This window comes from Sturnus vulgaris, chromosome 6 (genome assembly GCF_052056855.1).
Source record: "Sturnus vulgaris isolate bStuVul1 chromosome 6, bStuVul1.hap1, whole genome shotgun sequence".
NCBI classification, from domain to species: Eukaryota; Metazoa; Chordata; class Aves; order Passeriformes; family Sturnidae; genus Sturnus; species Sturnus vulgaris.
Genome location: NC_142248.1, coordinates 28,332,342 through 28,354,459, shown reverse-complemented (window position 1 = coordinate 28,354,459; position 22,118 = coordinate 28,332,342). Strand labels below are relative to the sequence as shown.

The following is a 22,118-nucleotide window of genomic DNA, read 5'->3' as shown; positions in this document are numbered from 1 at the left end:
AAATTTACTTAAAATATATTTGGAAGAGATTACTGAAAATGATTAGGAAAATTGATGGAGTTCACTAGACAGAGGGATCTTTTCCTGCTTCTCGGTAGAGGCAGCAATGACTGTCAGAGATTATTGTAGCACTGCATGGATCAGTTAGATACAAAAATTATTTCGCACAAGAAAAATTACCTTTTTGAGTTTAATGGATTTAACTTTAGTATTTATGGATTAAAATTTAGCATGCTTGAAAATGAAAATCAAAGTTGAGTGATGCATCTCAAGTCCACATATATTTGTTATTAAAGCAGAAAGTGTGTTGGGAGGGTGAATAGTTGTATGGGAAAATGGATGAAAAAATTTACACAAGATGGTATGGCCTTTAGCTGTGAGAAACTGAAGTTTACTCTTGCATGCTTGCTGCATGCAGCCCAGAGAATTTGGCTGGCATGATGGGGAGAATGGTAGCAGGTATGAAATGGTCACCCTAGAGGAGCAGCTCCTAGCAAAGTGTAAAAAAACAAGTAAAATAAGTCTGTGAAGTTAAGTTGGTGAAGCATACCACCCTTTTACTGGCCACCTCCTCCTTACAAGGAACAAAATGCAGGTCTCTGATGGGAAGTGCAGCATTTTTCTTGAGGGCAGGAGTGCTGAGAACAGCCCTGTTCTTAGAAATGGAAGGTGTGGTTTTGCACTAAAAAAAGTCTTTTGTTTTATGGCTATGATATGCAATAAAACCACTGCTGACATGAAACTGAACAATTCAGGAAAGGTAAACAACTTAGCACATAAAAATTGCTAAGGGACTTCTCCTGATAAAGTCAGTGGGATTTTTGCTTAGTATGTTAAAAGATGGAAATCTATGCAATAAAAAAAAGAGGAAAAAAGGAAAAAGCTGTGACATATAATTTAGGGCTTGACCTTACAGCTTTGTATAAGTAGTTTCACTCTGTTCTGAAGGCTTATTCCATGTGGTGAAGTGTTATTTTTTCCTAAGTTATGTTGCCATGTTAGTTTCTTAATAGGTTTCAGACATAAAGGTATTTGGGGACTATCCTTCCCTTGTTGAAGTAATGACCAACACTTCTCACTTATTTCAAGGGTACCTTAATCTTTTCAAGGCTTTTTTAATTAAAACTAATTATTCAGTATGTGTACAGCACTTTCAAAGTACACATAGCTACGTAAGTGCTAAGTGCTATTACTGTTTAACTAATTATCTTTTATCATAAAACTAGCCATGACTTAGCTGCTGTTAAGCTTCTTAGTTCTCAAGGAAAATTAACATTAGGAAATGCTTTGACTTCTCTCTCTTTTTTTTTTTAACCATGTCAAATTACTACTACCACTGGTTACAGCAGTGATGACAGTGTATGAGCACTAACTGAACCAATGTAGAGATGAGTTGTTCCTACACTTCTTTAAAAAACTGTAAGCTTATGACTTGCTATGCTGCACTGGATCATAATAACAGATATGTGAACATGATTTGTCATTGCTCCACTCTTTTTACAGACACAATACATGCAAACAATACACCCTTGGAAAATGGTAACTATACACCTAACTTGTGTCAGTGGTCACAAGAGGTACAGGGCAGTGGAAAGTCAAAAATGGAAAACACCTACAAGGCACTTATATTATGCTTGTGCATATGTGTTTCAAGAATAGGACACTTCAGGTAATGCTGTCATAAGAAATTTGTTTCTGTACAAGTGCATTTGAAAATCCCGGTTTCTGAGGTTTCTGTGCTCGACTAAATATATCTTGCTTAAAGTTAGGTGTGTGTGTTAGTTGTGGGTTTTAGGAAAATTATCTGACTTTTGTCTGGAAGAGGTGTAACTTTATTTTTTTCAATGTGAAATTAGAATCTTAGTAGCCCCCTAAAACAGGCATTCTGTCAAGTTTGCCATTGAATAATTATAGTAATCAGTATAAAATCTACCACTAAATATGTCAACAAATCTGTTTTTCTCAGTGTATATATACATTCTCCACATATATTTAGAATGTTTCGATGTAAAACCTGAATTTTTCTGTAGGGAAATATTGTGAATTAATAGGAGTGGGGTAGAATAATATTGTGGATAGCTCTAGGGCAACTGCTACACGACATTATTTAGGCTAGATAAATACTTCTCATACTTAGTTGCCTTTTGGCCTGGTTGTAACAGAAGGATCAGAAGAATACTTTAGTTCTTTGAGCTTTTAAAAGAAATAGACTGTATCCTATCCGTTGCTATATCGCTTTTTTATTTATTAAATTAAGAATGTTAATGTTCACCTGTACACAGTGAAGATGAGGGCCCTTTTTTCACTTGCAATGAGACTTCATAAACAAAATCACAGAGAAACTTTATAAGATTCTTGGTACTTTGAGTGTGAAGGAATAATAGATTACTGCCTAGGCAACTAAAGGTATAATGAAACCTTACATGTGAATGCCATTATTTTGTGTCTCTGCTGCATTATTCTGATTACTGCTGTTAGTTATATCTGACACTTACACATCTTTTCTCTGAAGATGTAAAAATCTTTAAAGCTTTGAAAAGCTTACTTAAGTTTCATAGAAATCTGTGTTTGATATAACTCGTTAAGTAAAAATAGGTATATAGGGCAAGTGTGGCAGAGGTTTTCAGAGGCTTATTTAAATACACACAGTGAGTTGTTTGCTGACTGGGGACAGGTTTTTTGACTCTTAATCTACCATTCCATCTAAAATGCTTATTTCCACCAGCACAATACTTCTGATGTAAGGGGAATTATACTTAACTTTCTGAATCACTACATTTCATTTCAAATCCCTGTTCAAATATTGTTAGGAGGAAATGAAAACTAATGTTCCTGGGTACATGCTCACAGCATTTATTGAAATGATCTGTCATGATGAATCTCAGAACAAGCAGCTTTCATCATCTATAAAATCTTCACCTTTCCCAAGAGAAGGCTAGCTGCTGGGAAGCTTTTTTCTTTCCTCAGGCTAGGAAGGCAGCATAACAGACCTCAAAACACATATTTAGGAAAATATAAAGACCAAAATGTACTTGGAGCAAAGAATATGGTGAGGGGAGAAAAAGCAAAAATCCTAGACCCTGTACTTGTGTTAAATTTATTTCTAAGACAAAATTATTATTTTTTTTAATTGAATTGCCCCGTTTTATAAACTTGCTTTTTGAGGGTACTCTAATGTTAAATCATCAAAAAACTTCTTTACTTGACCCTCTGTTGTTGAACATTAGTTGTGGCGGCCTCAAGTAAATAAGAACCTGAGAATCAAACCTGCTATTTTCTTTCTATTTCTGGCTGGAACGATCCTTTGCCTTGATAAAAGTGGTAGAGAGATGTACGGAAATAAAAGAATTACAGAACCCTGAAATTCAAGTTCTGGCTTGTGACTGCAAATTGCTGAAATTCTCTGAGGCTCTGCCCCTTTCTCCACTTCATTCTTTCTAACTTTTCTACTTAAATGGAAGCTCTTGAAGGCAGGGATTTTCTATAATATATACTAATTCAAGGCTTAGCATAGTTGATGATTTAACTTAAAACATCATATTTACTAGTGAAATGAACAAACCATAAAGAAATGAGCATGAATCACAGCCCTAATATGGGTAACCGTGGTAGGAGATGGATGGAGGAAGCCATGGGACAAGTGACAAGTGTCACAGACTTCTAACCACAGAAACTGAAGACTAAAAGAACATGCTTTTACAAGGCATCCTAGGCCTAAGTGATTTCTAAAGAAAAATGGTGATGGGATTAAAATTAATTAAAAACAAACAAATGACAAAAGAACCCAAAGTAGGAATGGAAAAGTTAAGTTTCACTAGAGTCAAAGCAGAAGTTTCAATAAAGCTACTCTCTCAGTAAGTCTGAAGTCAGTGTCAGCTGAAGACTGAAAGAATTCTTATTTCTTATAATACAGCTCTTGAGTACTTTCCACTTCTCACATTGAGTATATATTCTGTCTAGCATCCCTATTATCTGTGGAAATACAGGTCAGAAATTTGCTGGTTTTCATGTAAAAAAATGAAATATTATTGAAATTGTGGTTTTTTTTATTCTTTTTTGAAAAGTGACTGACTTGAAATATTTTCCTCTGTTCTGGAAAATATGGTCATGGGAAAAAATAGTACATAAATTTATACATATTTAACATCCCTCTATAAGAAGCACAACGGGCATTTTTGCATTATCACTTTGATTGTTTCAGGATAATAGAATAAACTTTTACTAATGCAGTAAAGAAAATGTTCAGTATGGACAATTTTTCAAACTGAAGAAAATAAAGTAGAAAACACAGCATGAGCAGATGATCTGAGTAGTTTAGGAAAAGCTAGAGCCATGGGCTAAGGCAGACTTCTAGCAATATTGTTCATGTGTCCTCCTCATATACATTTAACAGTTTTTAATAAAAACTGAAAGGAGTTAGTGAAACTGAAGGAGTTAATTAAAGTAATGCCAGTCTTCAAATTGCCTGAAAGCCATTATTTATACAATTGAATGTATGAAGCCAAGTTCTTGCAAGGAGATTTGGACACCTACAATATGATTTCATTCAAAGATTTGTAGTTTCTGACGTGAATATTCAATATAGAAAATGTTGAAATTAAAGAAGTCTTGACTTTCCATCTTTTATATAAGTTCCACGTGCTAACTTAGGGAAATAAATTGTCCATGAACTCCTTACTGCCTCATCCAAGAAAATCTAGGTATTTTCCCGATGCCCAAGGATGAAGAATGATGCATTTCCCAGAAGATGGAAAATTCTAGGATATTTTGTCTGCAAATTCATGCTTTCTAAAAGGCATACAACTGATGGTAATAGAATATTGACAGGACTGAGAGAAGCCAGGTTAGGTAAGAAATTAGAATCCAGCTGAAAAAAATTTCAAAGTTCTCTGATCTGAGACTGAGCATTGATGGTATTTGGATATATATAATTACTAATCTCATGTATCTAAGAGACTCTTCTTGTGAAGAAGGTAATTGGTTTGCTAGGAAAAAGGAAGTGGCCCCTTCTCAACTGAAAATGGTGGGGCTGGGGGATTTTTCTAGAGCTTTGAGCCAAATTACTTAGAAAGATCTACAGAGATGCTAATAAAAACTTATATATACTCTTTCTCACCCCCTCCTCCCCACCCCATCTCTCTGGTATTTAGATGGGTAGGAACACCTTAACATCATAACTCATTTTCTGGGGAATTTGGGAGGTAATTTATAGATGAATAGATGAAGTTGTTCTCATATTCAAGACATAAAAGTCTCTTTTGCTCTTCTTGTGTATTATTCAGAATATTTGGGTGACTAATTTTTCTTCTGATAAAGTCTTCTGATTATACTTGTTAATAAATCAGCTTTCTTGTTTTTCTTTAAAGAAACTACCTTATCTTGTAGGGTGGATAGGGTGCTTTGTTTTCTTACAAAATTAAGTCTGACTCAGCCAGGAGTGTTTTAGCATCAGCTTTGTTGAAACAGGGAGAGGATTTTTGTTTTGCATAGAAATTTGGGGATCATTAGTGAAGGGATGTGAGGAATTCTTCTAGTCTCAAATTTGTCACTGCTATACAACCACACCTATGAGTCAATTTCTTCATTTTGTCACCATACAATGAATGCAGGCTCTTAGAAGGTGCCAGAATGACAGCTTTGAAGTTTACAGAACAGGTTTTGCAGAGGCAATAGCAGTCCCACTTCTTGTGCACTTCAGTCTTTCTGAACAACTGCAACTTGATTATAAGACAACCTCAGTTACTTCCTGGTGTATCTAGGTATAACTTGCTATCTCTTTTTCTTCTTTTTTCTTCTTTAGTTCATTTGAATACTGTCCCAGTTTGGCCTCTGTTGGATTAAATGACCTCTGATTGTGGCACTGCTTTGTGGACTGAGTGGGCAGTGAGGGTGACCTTCTTTATCTGCTTCAGGGGACTTCACTCCAAGTTGTCATGGAGAGCTGCTCCTGTGGGCAATTTGCATTCTTCTTACCTGTACTTGGCTGCACTGCAGATAAACTTAGGGAAACAGGTCTCTGGCGTATTAAATCAACACCTCTCACAGCTGGCAGTTTCACAAAATAATCAACTCTCAATTATGCAGCATAATGGCAATGGTAGAATAACCCAAATAAAGCAAAACCAAGGCTTATACAAAAGGTAAATAAATTAAGCAATAAGGATAGATTTAGTGTGCTCACCTTGGAAATGCTGGTAAGCAAATTCCTGTAGAGAGCAGAGGCAGCTTTAAGCAGGCAGAATGAGGCTGAGCATGAACAGTGCTCCATTCAGATGGAGTGATGTGGCCAGGAGTGATGGAGGAAGGTAAGGCCTGGAGATCCACACCGTGGTAATCCATTCAGATAACACTGCAACTTGTGTGGGGGAAAAAAATCTTTTTTCATTAAACATATAATTTCTTTTAAGAAAATATGCTGCTGATCCTAATAAAAAAATGTAAATAGACAGTGAATGCTCAATGGCATTTTAAGTGAGGGAATTGTTGCTGAGAGATGGGGGTGATTTTTCTCTTTTTGGCAAAGAGAAAAAATGTGGGTTTATGAGAGGTACAAATTCTTGTTTGGCTTTAATAAACAAATTTTGCCCGGGGCAGCAAGGTTAAGCTAAACTTTTCTCTTCTCCATCTCTAGCCGTATCACTCTGCAGCTGCACAATTCTCCAGGGATAAGCTCATGGACACACTAACTAGGTCTGAAACAAAAAGCTTCATTCTTTGGTTTTGGCAGTGAAAGCAGTGAGAAGCAGCACGGCAGGCACACAGGTTGTGCTGAATCCTTTGGGATGATCTCTCCCATGAACCTCCTGGGGGTAGGACCAAGCAGCAGCTTTGCTTGCCTGTCACTCTGAGGTACTCTTCCACAGCTGTGCTGCAATGAGTAAGTGCATGTGATGGGTTGACTTGGGAAGAAGAAACAGTCTTGCTTAGTTGGAGAAAATAAGGCCAATAAGACCAAAATATCAATCAGTCTACTTGGTTTGTACTCTAGTATCTTGAAACAGTGTGATTCACTGCCACAGTGCCTTAGGCAACAAGCAGCTAAAAACCTACACAAAAAAGTGAATATTGCAAAATACACTCTCTGGCATGCAGAAAGCTACTATGGATGCACTATAAAATGAGATTATAGGAAGTCGCCTGAGCTGTGGTAACTCTACCTCAAATTTTCTGTGTCCAGATACAGTTATCAAGAGAGTAAACAAACTTATTAGGGACTTATGTCCTAATCTTCGTGCTACTGTGGTTGAAACTGGAAAGAAACATGATGCTATGCACGGTTTTGGTTTTGATGGCACTGATTTTTATAAACATTACAGAATATGAACATCTATACTGATACTGTTGACTTTAGCCACATACAAGGTTTAGTAACAGTAAATGCTTTAAAGTTGTTGGCTTTGCTCATTCCACCTTGACAAATTATGGATGATATGTTTAATTTCCCATTACTGAACCTGACTGCTCCTTAGATTACGAGAGGACTTTTATTTTCTTTTGCTGATGAAGAACTGAGGTACATTGTAGGGCTATGCCCAAATTATATTGGTAGGTATGGCAGAGCAGGTAATTGAAATGAGCTTTAGCTGAACCCTATCTCTGTTCTTTCATGTGTAAATTCAGCCCTACCTAATTCTTCCTCATGTATCAAATTCATCCAGTTTTCCTTCAAGAAGGAAGGCTTCTAGACTTCAAGGCTCTCTTAATGTTTCAAGGTCTGAAATATGTAGCCTTTCTTCCTTGTTTCATGACCATCTGCAGGGAAATAGCAAGACTGTTGGCTTCAAAAGTGAGATTATGTTCTACATACCTGACTTTCACAAAAGATGTAAATAGTGATTTCCCTTGTATTTTTGACGTCTGAGAGAAATAAACAGCGGGATCAAATGTTCCAGTCAAGAAGGAGAAAAACTATTGACTGCTGACCAGAAGTAGGGTTAAGCTTTCCATCTCTGTTGTGGGCTGCTGAGCTCTACTGTCAAGCTGACTAGAAGAGCCTTGTGCCCTGCAGAGACAGGCTGCTTCTGAAGACAGTAATGAGAAAAACTATTTTTACAGTTATTTACTCAAAAGATTTATGTCTTTATGGTTATATTAGGGAGTTATGAATTTTTTGACTGAAAATTTTTTGACTTTTGTAGTTCTGTTTAACTCTATCTACACAGTCAGCTTTATAGGCAAAAAAGGTGACACAGCAAATGTGCACTACCATCTCACACCAGTGCTCCATGGGCTTCCTGCCTGGCTCCCAGTGCACTTCAAAGCTCTGTAGCTGTCTGGTCTCCAGCTGTCTTACAAACAACCTCTTCACCCATGAAGCATTCTGTGGGTAGGGGCAGTTGTTTCACAGGAACCCAGAATACATTGTGTTCCCAGGGTAAGTTCTTGCCTGACTTTACCTCCAGGGAACAGGAAGAGCCTGAGCTGGACTGTCCTCAGAGCTGTTTGCAAACTGTTCTCAGAAACAATGGCTGATGATTCATCTGGCACTGTCATCAACAATCTCCAGGCCTGCCGTTTAACAGACCTTCCCAAAATAAAGAAAGGGGACCTTCCCAGACAGAATCATGTATTTTTTTAAGTGGAGAATCTACACAAGAGTAACTTAGGCTTAAGAGTGCTTGTAATCAAGTGATTACATATGCTTGCCCGAGGTCAGACAGTAAGCGAGTTTAGCAGCTCTAGGGACCCTTGTTCCTGTCTTGTGCTCACATGACATGAGCACACTGACTCATCCATGAGTGGGGATATATAAATGCCTTCTTATAACGTGTTTTTGCAAGTTTTAGTAATAAAGCCAGATCTGTGAGGCTTCAATCCTTCTATGGCAACAGAACACTGTCATCACCAACATTTGACTTAAAAACAGTTTGAAAAAGAAGCTCAATCTTTTGTTTGTTTGTTTGTTTTGTTTATGCTAGTAATGCAGACAGTCATTGGTTTAATGTGTGTAACCTTTTAAAGTTATTTGTAAGAGTAAACATTTGCTGGAAGATATCCTGTCTGGGTGATATCTTTTGCGAAAGCCTGAAATTAAGCTATCTAAACAAACTTTTCTTTGGTGAGAGAACAAGACAAGACATGGAGTGGCTTTTCTAGAGGTGTACATCCTAGTATAATGACAGGCCAAGTGATATTACAATGTCTGAAAATTAAAGATCCCAGAGTAGGGAACATTGATGGTGTTTACCTTCTGCATTTGCTAGCAGTGACAGGATAGTCATGACTGATGAAGACTAAGATATATTAATGAAGTAAGTTTGTACTCCTCATCAAGGATGTGAGTTGACAGAGGCTAGATATCATGCTGGCATCTCTGGGAATAAAATATATCCGGCGAGGAGAACCTACGTAAGCACATAGTGAAGACATCTAAACCCCAAAATTATGGATGCAAGAGGAAATACATGAAATATTTACCTAAGGGATTTAGAACCATGCTAAAAAATCCCCAAACAAACACATTTACTGTAGCATCCCTAAAAAAAATCATGTGAGAAGAGGACTAAGTATTGGACTAAAAAAGTGAAACAAAGAGAAGTGCAAATAAACAAAAAACCCTTCAGCATGGGGCTGAAGGGGGTACTTGCAATTGTTAAAGTAGTAATGGCTCTGGCAGAAGAAACTTCTTTCTGTTTTTTCTTTACAAGCTTTTAACCAAAAGTTAGTTTTCCTTAGTGGACTAGTGGATGTACATAGTTATCACAGGGGAATATTATAACAATCCTTGAAGCTCAGTTGATTTAACAGCATTTAAGGCTGAAGCATATATTTTTTTGGGCAGGGAACTTTAGCTTCAAAACCCCAAATCTATAAGAAACTTATTTTCTCTCTTTCTTATCTCTTTTGTCTTACACATCAGTAGATGAAGTCAGTTATAGGTGTTCACTTATGTTGCCAAGAAAACAACAAAAGATATTTAAACACTATACATGTATTTCAGGCAGGTGGGAGAAAAATATTACAGAAATGTGCCCTTTCTTGGGATGCATCAACTCACACACCTTCAAATAAAAGAAAAAAGGACAAAGAAAAAAAAACCAACTATGAGAAAAAACCTATCAATAACAGAAGTCTGTGTTGCTGTGTCACCTTCCATGTCACATGAAAATACTTCTCCCAAAAATTGGAAGTATGTTGTAAGAACATTCAGAAACATACTGGGTTTTTCTTTCTCTTTTTCAAAGCAAAGCAAAGTTCCACCCTTGCTCTCTGTCTCTCTTTTTTTCTCCTCTCTCTTAAGGGAAAAAAAAAAAAAAAGTTTTGAGAATTTCATTTTTTCTATTCACTGCAGTCCTGGCCAAAGTAAAGCCCTCTTTTACATTGACGTCAAGATCTTTACTAAGATTAGGGTTTCATTTCTCTATTGCAGCAATTAGCTAGGGAATGTATAAAAGGCTTCAGGGAAGCAAGCTAGGACTCCAGAGAGGAGAGCACTTTGCACCATAGGCAGATAGCAAAGAGAGCGTTCGAGAGGAGGAAGGCAGGAATACAGAGACGCGGAGTAGGAGGGGGGGACGGGGAGGCAGAGAGGGAAAGAGAGGGAGGGAAGCAGGGAGGAAGGAACAGAAAGTTTATGTACATAAACCTTTTTTTTTTTTTTTTAAGTATTGTTGCACCTAGTAGCTAGCTTTACTGACACAGAAATGAGAGGTCTGTTCAGTGCTTAAATATCCGAGAAACAATGGGATAGTGCAGGAAAGTTAACAATTAACAGTCTCAGCTTAAATTTTGTAACTGCAGGGAACTGGAAACAGAGCTGCCTCTCTCTTCAGCAAAATCAGGTCTCCTGGTTAAGAGAAGAATTTTTGTTAACATCTAAATTTCTGAAAAAGAAGCAGCTTGCAATTGAATGAGTATCGTGCAGTTATGGTTTTAACCAGCCTGCTCATACTTAACTATCTCTGCTTATTTTAAATAGAGCAGCTGTGAAATGGGTAATGAGGCTTTTGAAATGCCTTTTGCTTTACTCTTTTAAATGAGGGTACAGAGCAATAAAGACAGCTGAAGGTATCCGGCTGAAGAGAAGCAGCAAGGAAGATGGGTCTGCTAAGTGTGGATTTGTTGATCACGCTTCAGATCTTGCCGGTCTTTTTCTCCAATTGCCTCTTTCTTGCGCTCTATGACTCTGTGATTCTCCTGAAGCACATGGTTCTGTTTCTGAGCCGCTCTAAGTCTGGGCGCGGTGAGTGGCGGAGGATGCTGACCTCGGAGGGGCTGCGCTGCGTCTGGAACAGCTTCCTCCTGGACGCCTACAAGCAGGTGAGTACCGGGAATGGGGACTGGGGTGGGCGAGCTGGGATGGGCATCCCGCTCGTCCGCGGAGAAGGGAAGGGAATGACTGTGTGGTGCAAACTCTCACCTATCTCATGTGAAGTTTGGTGGGAGAAGTAAAAGCTGAAAGGAGCGGTACTTCTAAATTGAGGTTCAGGATTCATAAAATTCTGGGGCTGCTGACTCCCTGCGCTAGCTCTCTGTGCAGCCTTGGCCATGTCACTTAGTTTAGGTGTGCCTCAGTTTCCCCAACAGCATGAATAATAATCTTCATGTTTTTAAAGTACTTCAAGATCTTTTGAGAGTTTAAGAGTAATGTAAAATACTCAAGATGTTTTCACAGCTGTGGTTTATTATTGCCATGTGAGATCCTCGGATATTATAATAAAAGACTGCATCTTCACATAGAGTTCTACATAGATGTCAGCTATGTAACTAGAGTTGTTTTACCTAGAGTAATGTACAGAAATGAACCGTTGTCATTACACTGGCATTTTCGATTACTCGTATGTTAACTTTGAGTATATTGGAGGAAGTATCCAGGTAATAGTAAAACTGTGCACAAATTGAACAAGTTACCTTTTTCCTTCAGGAAAGCAGTGACAGAGAGATATGTAAGAGATTAAGAATGAACCTGACTAGCTGTCGGACAGCTGCCTGGTGATTTAAGTTTATAAAGTCAGTAACAGTTGTGCAACATCTTTTCCTTTTAAGATTTCTTACAAACATTACCCAGTGGTACTGCCCAGGTCTCATGAGGTAGCTAGAATTCCCTTTTATAGATTGAAAAGGTGGACCCAAAACCATGAAATTTCTTGCACAGACCACCCAGTTAGTAAGTAGAACTGGATTCAGGACTCTGTGGCTTTCAAAACAGTGCTTAGTCTGTTAATTTCTTGTCTTATTTAGACCATTTAATTTAACATACTCCATGTGATGTCATAGGGGTCCTGTCCAAATGATACTCTTCTGAAATATTTCTTTTGGTATTGCCTTCCCCCCAATTTGCTTTCACACCTCTACAATAGCCTTTGTATTTACTCTTATCTAAAAATGTGAAGAGCTTGTGGTGTTGGTGTTTGCTGGCTTTGTGATATGGAATACCATCTGCTTAGTCCAAAACTCAAGCCATGGGGACGTTAATTTTCAGTGTAAGACAAATATAAATAACTTTAGCTTTTGCCAAATGGGTCAACCTCTTATTGTCACCCCAGGAATCATCCAGCTGGCTACCCAAATAAAATAATGCTGAATGAAGCCCACTATTCTCCTAGCCCTTCTAGTCTTTGTTTTTATTCTCTTCATAGACATTAAGTAAGTACATTTTACAGTGGCCTTGTTAAATGGGTCAGTGAACACAACTGTTCCCATTTTACAGACAAGGCAAGGCAGGACAGTTAACACATGACTTGGTCAAGGCTCCAGTGGAAGTTGGTAGCACGACTCTACAACAGTCAACTTTTGAGTTCCCATGGTTGCAACCTTTATGTGGCCTGGGGTCTGGAGAAGTTGTAAAGCTGCAAGAAACCTTACATCCATGCAATATTTTCAATCTCTTTTTGCTTAAATGGCACACAATTATTTAAAATTAACACACTGAATACCTTTCTGTAGTCTCCAAAGTCATGCTTTGCCTTTCTTTCAGTATCATTGATGTTAACCATGGAAGCAACAGGTATGGTGACTGTGCTATTTTTGGTGTTGGCAATGAAACTCATACCTTGAACTTTGGTAATTTTATTCTCTCCCTTATCTTGACTAAATCACCTGGGTTCAGGTCAATCAGCCCATAAGGTTCCTAGAATGAACTCTGTGCCTCAATGAACTCAGCAGAAAAATGCATATAAACACAACCAAATTTTATCACCTTGTTCCAAAAAGAGGAAAAAGTCCATTCATGGCAGCTATCCTTAAGGCAAAATGAATTGACCAACAATTCATGGAAAGACTGTTTTACTTGATAGAACTATGGGCCATAAGGACAGAAAATCATTGGAAACTCTTGATTGTCACAGAAAGATAGTTAAGTATAGAAATTAAATTATAAAGGGGACAAAATAAACTGAGAAGAAATATCAGAAGAAGGCTCATCACCTTCACAACAGATGAGAATCTTTTGCTGTTTCTGTAAGGAAAAAATGGAAAAAAGTTTCATCTGAAAAGTTGTACTAGTAGATTTGAAAAAGATTGAAACTTACCCTGCTTTGTAACATATTTAAAAAGCATGACAAATAGTGAAATATATCAAAGAATGTCCTACAAAGCAAATTTTTCCTTAAGTCACCCTTTTATAAATCCTGATTAGAATTACCCTGTTGTGATATCTTACTCTGAGACAATAAGTGAGAAATTAAAATGTTCTGGAATCAGGACACTATACAGCATGGCAAAATGTAGCTGATAACCATGATTGCTTGTTGCTCCAATTTGCCAGCTGAAGCCAGGTATTAGCAAATTACTCAAAAAAGTACTTAAACTCATCCCACTGAGCAGTATTTATGAGAAAATCACAATTTTTCATGTAGAATAACAGAACTGCAGATGTCTGAGATAACCAGAGCCAGACTGCCAGTTAGCAGAAGACTGGATCAAAGAAGTAACTGTGCTTGGTTTTACTGTGTTTTGTGTCACTCACACAGAATTCTTCCTGAGTACATTTCATAATATTTTCACAAAATTACTTTTACTTGATGTAAAATTCCTATTCAAAGAAAAATTTGTGGGAAGCTCTTCCAGAAAAATGCTGTGGGAAGATACTACATTCTGTATTAAAGTAAATTTATTACAAGAAAAGACCTTTGCCTCAAAAGCATGCATTGTCCCAGAATTGATTTTTTTTTCAAGGCTAGTGTGTACAAGATATGATATTGGAATTGTTAGAGTATATTTCAAACAAGCTATTCTGATTTGCTCTCTCATTGTCTAGAAAACCTTATTGATATCTCATCCAAATTTCAACTTTTTTCTGCTTTTTGTTGTTATTAAGTGTTATTGTACATGATTTTTTGGTGAAGGCAATTATTTCATAGGCAAGGTTACCTAGCAGGAGTTGAAGATTTTAACATCATCAGTGGGGAAACAATGCAAAGTTTGTTGTATTGTATGTAGAGTATATTCAGTGGTTTTTTTAATTGGAAAATTTTATATGACTGGTTTTCTCCACATTTTAAAATCCTACTGGAATCAAAATAATTGCTTTTTTGTTTATTTTGATTTTTAATGTAAATTTTAGTAATGAATAATATATTTCTTTTTACTTCCTTAGCTCTGAGTTCAATATCTGTCAGACTCAGTGTTGGTATTGTCTACACTGCACCAGCTTTGTGATTTACAGACCATCCTCCTTATTATTTTCCAAGAGGCAAGTGTGTCTTACATTACAAGGGAGTCTTTAGGACCAAACTTATCATCATAGCAGAGAGAAATAGAGCTAGTAGTCACGTTAGATTAACTTTCTGTAATTGAAAGAATGCAAGTGTTTTAAATATTATTTTTATATATGTATGTGTGTGTAGGTATTTACAATTTTATATGTTTGCCTGTATAAAGATTGATATGTACCTCTTTGTCATATATATACATACATATATGTATAAAAAAGCAAAAGTACACACATGTAAGCATGTATTTCCAGGAGTCAGTCCCTCTCATTTCTCTGTGCATGTATAGACATACATATGTGTGTATGTACACATACATACAGGTATGAATGCAGTCACAGCTATTGATGAGAGAGAAAAGACTTTTTGGCAGGATGTTAGTAAAACCATGATTTGCATAGGCCATTTCTACAAATGCCAGTGAGTTTTAGCTTAAAGCATGTATACTGAATGTATCACACATCTGCAAAAAATCCAAGAAAAAGCTGGAGAAATTTTGAAAAAAAATTTTAAAAGGCTTTTTTTGCCTTATAATGCTTTATGCTCTATGTTTTATTTAGTAATGAGATGAATCTGTTTTCTAAGATACCAAAGGTGAGAAATTGTTATCTTAAAATGCTTTTAAAATAGGTTAAAAATGGCTGTACCCATTAGAGATGCCCAGTGATGAGGCCTTGTGCTGGGAGCTCTTCCAGTGCCAGATATGAGCTCTCTGTTTCAGCAAGGCAGAGCTATCATTCATGGTCTCAAGTAGAAAGCTTTAATGTTATCCTTGAGGAAATTTCTCTCTTCTCCACCTCAGTGTAGGGTAGCTACAGGGGAGCCCTTAATGGCCTGTCCCTGCAGCATCCCCATATTTAGGAATGCTGTGATGTACGTGTGGGTCAGCATGCACATGTGCACACACAGAGACGTGTGTGCCTGTGCGTCATGGGCCTCAGAGGGGTGCAGGTATCTCAAGTGATGGATGGTGGTGGGTGTGTGTGTACTTGTACAGCTTTTTACTGTCTTTAGAATGGGCCAGCAGCAAGCTCTGGCATGACGGTCCCAGCTCAGGGGAATGGCTGGCACAGGATCCCAGGCTCATGGCGTAGACCCAGCTCTGGATGTAGCAGCAAGTAGAGTTGTTCAGTAAACACCCAGTGAGATTTTCCTGGGTTTTCAGGCAGGCAGTTAAATTACCTTTGGCTGCTTTTTCCTGCCTGGTAGGTAGATCATCTAAAATAAATCAGCATGCAAAGCAAAACAGTCCCAAACCTTACATGTTAAATGCTGCACAACATTATCACAAAGATATAAGTGAAAGTACTGGAAAAGCATGGTCCTCTACCTTCACTTTGGCAGTCCAGAAACTCTTTGCTTTTTGGAGAAAATTTTTAAAGGTTGAAACAAAGACACAACCTTCATACTTACTATTTGTATTTAGTCTGGCAAGGTAAGGAATTTGACAGTGATAAAGGGAATTTGTGGAAGAAAGTCTGGGGGTTTAGCGTAATATCGGGGTTTAGAACTAGACGTGTTGTATTAAAAATATTTTATTGGTTTTACAATGTTCAACTTTAGCAGAACTGTTTTCATTGACATTTGCAAATTAAAACAATCTTGAAAGAAGTGAGAAAAACAAAACTAACCAAACCACTATTAAAACTTCTCCTGCAAAGTTTGGAACATAAATTCAACAGGATTTGGTCTTGACAATGTAATTATTATTAAAACTTTCTCATTATTATTAATATAATCATGTTTGTTGTAGTTGTGTCAGAGGATCAACCTAGGCCAGGGCAGTGTCCCAACAAGAGGAGCAGGCAGTTGGTCCCATGGAAAGTAAAGTTCAAACATTCAAAACAGACAAAGATTAGGAAGAGGAATACGAAGACTTTTATCCGACATCCTATGGGCGCTCATTAAATTTCATTTCCAGATCTAAATTAATTTCTTCCACGCCTCTTTACACTTTTCCATTTTCACCCTTACGTGTGAAAGACTGACAAGGAGTACCTGCCTTGTTGTCAAAGCCTTGTAAAAACCCCCTTTTGCTGTGATAGACACAAAAATTAGCTAAGGGCACTATTTAGGAAGAGGATCACACACGGTTCTCTGTCCAAACCACCACTGTGTATTCATACTCATAAAGCAGAGTAAAAAAAGAAGTAAAAGATCATCATCCAAATTAATATCAAATTCACTTCGTGTGCTGAGTAACAAAATCTGGGGAAAGTCTCTGTCACGCGTAGGAAGATCCCAGTGGCCACAGTGTTATAGGCCATGCTCACAACTTGAGGGAAACATAAAGCCCTTAAGAAGCTTGCTCTTGGCTCCCCAATCACAGGAACTAAAATTAACTGTAAGAGTGCAAGGCAAAGAGCTCCTTTATGCTTTCCTTGTGCCATGCATACTCATTTGTGGGACTGGTGGCTTTTAAATGGAGAGAGCAGCATTTGACTAGTTATTTTTATCTGGACTGTGCCCGGTTTGTTTGTCTCCCCCTTCCCTTCAGCAGCTCTACATATCTAAATAAATGATCCTAAATAAATGACTCTGGTAAAGCCTGAGCCATTTCTAGTCTCTGCTCTCCAATTTGAGTAATTCAACTTGCCACCTTCCCAAGACAAATGAAGAACTTCTGCACCCTTACTCCACTCCAGACAAGGGTCTTCTGTGATTTTTGTCAACTGCACAGCTCTGGGCCATGAAATAAAGAAAACAAAAATAATAGTTTGTAAAATTTGACAGCCAGAGTCAAATTATGATACGGATGAAGCTTTACCTAGCTAAATGGGATCAAATCAAAGCAGAGAATTCAAAAAAATGCTCAAGTCTGCAGGATTTACTTCATTACCAATCACTGCACTCCTGTCCCAAACACAACATGTCCGTATTCAGATGACTAATATCATAAACTGTTAATTGTCTGGAAGCAACTATTTTTTTAGGGGGTTGACACAACCTGATGAGTCTGCCAAATTGTGTGAAAATTCCTGATGCAGGGAATTAAAGCTGTATTCCAGTGCACAGGATCCCAGGAAGGCTATGCTGAAGTTGATAAAAGCAAAACAGGCAAAAAAACCAGGTAAATGAGGAGACAATGTTTTGTCCGTGGGGCTTTACCTAGTCCTTGTGGAAAATGCACTACAAACTTAGCAGTATGTGCTATTTCTAGCCTGCAGTTTATGAATAGGGCTTTCTCTCCTGCTTCTAAGTCTCCTTCATTTTGCAGGCTGTGTGCTAAAGCATCAGCAATCTTGTTCCCTTTTCTCTCTGCTTGCAGGCTGTCAGGCAAACACAAAATTCTCCCCAATGGTGCGAGTCAGCGCTTTGGTGCTGCTGCCTGCCCCTGCTGATGGCTGGGCTGGCTGGCAGATTTGCTTGGGCTGCCTTGCGTGTCCCACGCAGGCTGTGTGGGAGGGGATGCCTGCGTGCTGCTCAGCTTCTACCTCATTCACAAGGCTGGCACCAAACGGCCAAAATATTCACGTACAAAAGTACGTGATTATGGAAATGCTGGATTGCGTGTGAGGGGAATTCTGCTGGTTTGTTTCTCAGAATCTACATCTTGCCTGCCTTTGTGTAAGATTTCAAAAGCAGTTTGGCTGAATACATGAGTGTTTTTGTTTGTTTTCTCATTGCGTTGATTTTCTTTTCCAAGAGCTATTTTTTCTTTCAATAAATAACAACAAAGATGGCCAAGGCCGACAATGCAGATGATCAGCAAGGATGATATTGTCATCCTGTGTCAATCGGTTCAGGGTCTGGTGAAATAAACAGTCCCTTGGGAATGTCAGTGCTTCATCAAGACCAATTAGTGTATCTGCCGCTGCTGCTTATGTTTAAGCATTAACGACTGGGCAGGGCTGCTTTTTGGAGTGCCTGACACTGGCATGGAACAAGGCACCGACCTAATTACTTCTCTACAAGAGCAGAAAATGCCTCGTGAATGCCTGCTTGGCAAGGATGTCTCATTAAGGGGGAAAAACCCAACACAAGCACTCCTAGAAACAAAAATTGAAATGATAGGTAACCTGCGGCCATGAGACTTCCTTCATGGCTATGGGAAATGAACAGAAGCTGCTGTAAGGTGATATATAGCTGTACAGATGGATAAAGGCTTCTTTGTACTTTGTTTCCTAACTCCATCTATTTTTATAATCCATAATTTTTATAATCCATAATGAGAGACAGAATGCAAACTGGCATTGTTGAAGAACAGAAAATACATTGTCGTCTTTGGTATCAATGTTAAATAGGACTTGAAGGGCATTCCTTGATGTCTCTTGTTTTATTATTCTGTTTTTTGAGGGTTTGCAAACTGGCCTAGGAAATCAAAAGGGTTTGGTAGACCTGAGCGAGGAATTTGTAATGAGACGCTTATGATATATAGCCTCTCTTTCTGCTTAAAACGATCAAGAAACAAACTGGTTTCCCAGTTCAAGAGTGGTGGCTAGATAATTTCTATTATGATAGTTTTGTTAAAATAAATCCTGAGGAGTAAGTAGAAACAGCTGCTCAGATGTTTCTTTGGTCCTAAGCAGCTCTGTTCATTCCTGACTTACAGGTGCTTCTCCTACCTTTATTTTTCTTCTCCTTTGAAGAGTGAGAGCAAATATAAGAAATTCAAAATGTGTTGTTTAATTGTGATTTGCAAGATAAATTAAATGTCATTACTTCTTTTCTTTGACTGAATGAGCACACACTCTTAAATACTGAGGTCCATTATTCATCCAGGAGGTTGGGTGAAGCACAAATTCTTACATGTTAGGCTTTGCCCAAAAGGAACATTTTTAGCAAGCAAGCTCTGAAAAATCATGTATGATAGTTCAGGAACAGTTAAACTTTGTAGGAAAAGAGGTCTCTAATGTTCGTGCAGATACACATGTGTTGTGCTTCTTGAGATCTCCTTTTTTTTGGTAGTCACCAATTTATCACAAATTGCTGAATTGTCTAGTTGGCTTCTGGATTGAATGCAGCTCTCAGGGCGATTATACGGATGCCACATGATCTTGACCTGTTTATTTCTTTGTTCAAATGCAGCCCTTTACCTTACTCCTGCTTTACCTATCTTACATCACAGAATGGCAGAGGGAGATGATCAAGAGCTGAACAGAAGACTACTTGCTAAGGTGTAGGTGGCCTTAAATGCTGTAAGATGCTTAATGCTACTTCTTAAATGCAAAAGCCTGAGTCTCTGAGCCTGCCTGTCCAGACGCATAATTTCTTCTCAAAAACTGGGATATAGTTATTTTCTTTCTTTGAGTTCAGTGGACAGCACACTCACATCAGGTCCTAAATTCAGCTGTTTCAAGCATCTTGCTTTCAGAGGCAAAGCATGAGCCTTTTTTAAAACTGCTACCAGTGCTCTAGCAGATAACAACGCTACAGATGTAGGTTTTCAGGGACGGGGGCAAAAGAGGCTTTGCTTTCCCAGAGCATCATTGTTTCTCTCGACTGTGGTGCAGCTGCATATCCTCTGCTTCCAGTGGCATGATCACTGCATACTTGGCCTGGTGAGATTTGTGGGTCTCAGGTCATCTTTCTTCCTGTGTTTCTCTTCCTTGCTGATCTCTGAGTGAGAATGGTGACATGATTGTGTTTCAATTTGCCCTACTGAAAAGAGTCAAAATAATGCTCATAATCATTTGCCAACACGCTATAAGGCATTCTCATATAGCTGTGAAGTCTGGAAGCATTAATGGCTGTGACTTACAAACTTTTCTTTGATTAGACTCTTGCTTCTATTCTGATGAAATAATGCAGTCATGAATAACTGCAGTTTTGTTCAAGATAGTCAGGTTTCTGGGGGAGAAATGGAGGATCCAGTATCAGCAATCTACTTGCCTTTGGATCTATGTTCAGCAGTGACTGCATGAGTTCAGTATTCATCTGTTCACTCAGCTTCTTACTGCATCTGACTCCTATATTGCATCTGATACCCTATAATGCATTGTAAAATAGAAGTGCACCAAAACCCCGTTATTTATTCAGTTTTTATATGGTTCTCACGTAGTGTTAACTTCTATAGACTTTATTGCAATGTAGCTTCAGAAAGAAATACATAAAATGTAAAAGACTTCAGAATTTGACCCTGCTGTTTCCTTCAAAGCAACAATTTGGAACATGATCAGATAGTCAAGGAATAAAGATAGAAAGAGTCAGGAAAATACAAAAGGATAATTGCATTGCTCTACTAGAGGTTGATGTTAAAGGCAGAGATAGGAATTGCTTTGGCAGAGCTCATTAAAAATTAATTGCATTATGCAATAGCGTTTTGTGGTTCTATAGTAGTTATCAGCTAAGGATCTTGGAGCCCTCTGCAGGCTCCACCTTATTCTGGCATTCCCTCCTGTGAGTTCCTTTTATTCTGTCTTTTTTTTCTATAGACATGCAAACAGAAATGGTCAGGCAAAATGGCGATTCCACCATGGCCTGTTGGGTCTGAGTTAGATCTGAGAACAGTTAATTTTCGCCTCATCATACTTCAGCCATGACATAAACTTTCCCCTTTTCCCACTGTTTTTCCCCCCAGTCATCTTGTAAAGAAACATTGCAGTAGAAGGAAACGTGTCACCCAGTCACTGATGAAATTACTTCAAAGGGGTTAAAAGAAATTTTAGAGGGCACAATCTTGGATGATTCTCTGTCAAAACAGTGTATATTTTAAGTGGGCATCTGCAGAGATCTCTTGTGTTTGGTACTCTTGAGTATTTTCATTCTTGGACTGCAGAATGGAAGAAAATGTACAAATCTGCAAATCTCTCAAAATTGAGAGACACTGTGTGTTGTGAAGGTAAAGAATATAATGCAGAATGAGTTTTGAGAATTGGAAAAAACGCTTGAAAATTGAAATTTTGAGAATTGGAAAAATAGTTGTGGGCTGAAAAGGGACCTAAGCTTTACAATGCCTTACTAGCTAATCCCTAATCAACAAGCTACTGTTTTTCCAAAACAGTCATGGTGTCTCATAAAAAGCAAACCACTGGAATATATAAACAGGTGTAGTCTGTCAGCTACTTCATTACACAAAGTAATTGTCTGATTATACTTAAAATTCGTGAAAACACTGTTGAAGTTTTGAATAGCAAGCTTCAAGGATGGTGTGAACCGAGTGAGGAGACCTCATGGAAAATGCCAGTGGAAAAAGCCCTATGTGTCACAGAGGAAAACTGAAAGAAATTTAAAGTAGTCAGAGCAAATACAAACCTCCAAATATGAAAGGAAGGACAGGACCAAGTATGTAGTGGAGAGGACAGACCTCTTATTTTCTAACATCAATGAAGTAGCATATTTGTCAGAAATGCCACGTTTTCCTGAACTGTGATTACAGGTGGACAAGATGACTCTTTTGAAGCTGCTGCTTTTGATGATTTGCTCTGTCCCCACGTGAGTCATTAGGTGTACTCTGAACAGGTGACTATTTGAAAAGAGTAGTCATAAGGATACTGCACAAACAAGTCACACTAACTTGCTATGTTT

At 38.1% G+C, this 22,118-nt stretch overlaps 2 protein-coding genes across 3 annotated transcripts in view; both read left to right on the top strand.

Moving 5' to 3' along the window:
* Positions 1-22,118, top strand: part of DIO2 (iodothyronine deiodinase 2) — a 97,237-nt gene that overhangs the window by 70,058 nt on the left and 5,061 nt on the right. The window contains exon 2 of one of the 2 annotated variants that reach the window (XM_088167435.1): positions 10,988-11,259. In XM_088167435.1, the coding sequence (XP_088023561.1) occupies positions 11,038-11,259 (222 nt within the window). In that variant the 5' untranslated portion in view covers positions 10,988-11,037. Of the gene's footprint in view, positions 1-2,563; positions 11,260-22,118 lie in introns of those variants that run through there. The other variant, XM_014869830.2, reaches the window with a different exon arrangement.
* CEP128 (centrosomal protein 128) overlaps positions 1-22,118 on the top strand; it is a 209,145-nt gene that overhangs the window by 186,919 nt on the left and 108 nt on the right. The window lies entirely within an intron of this gene.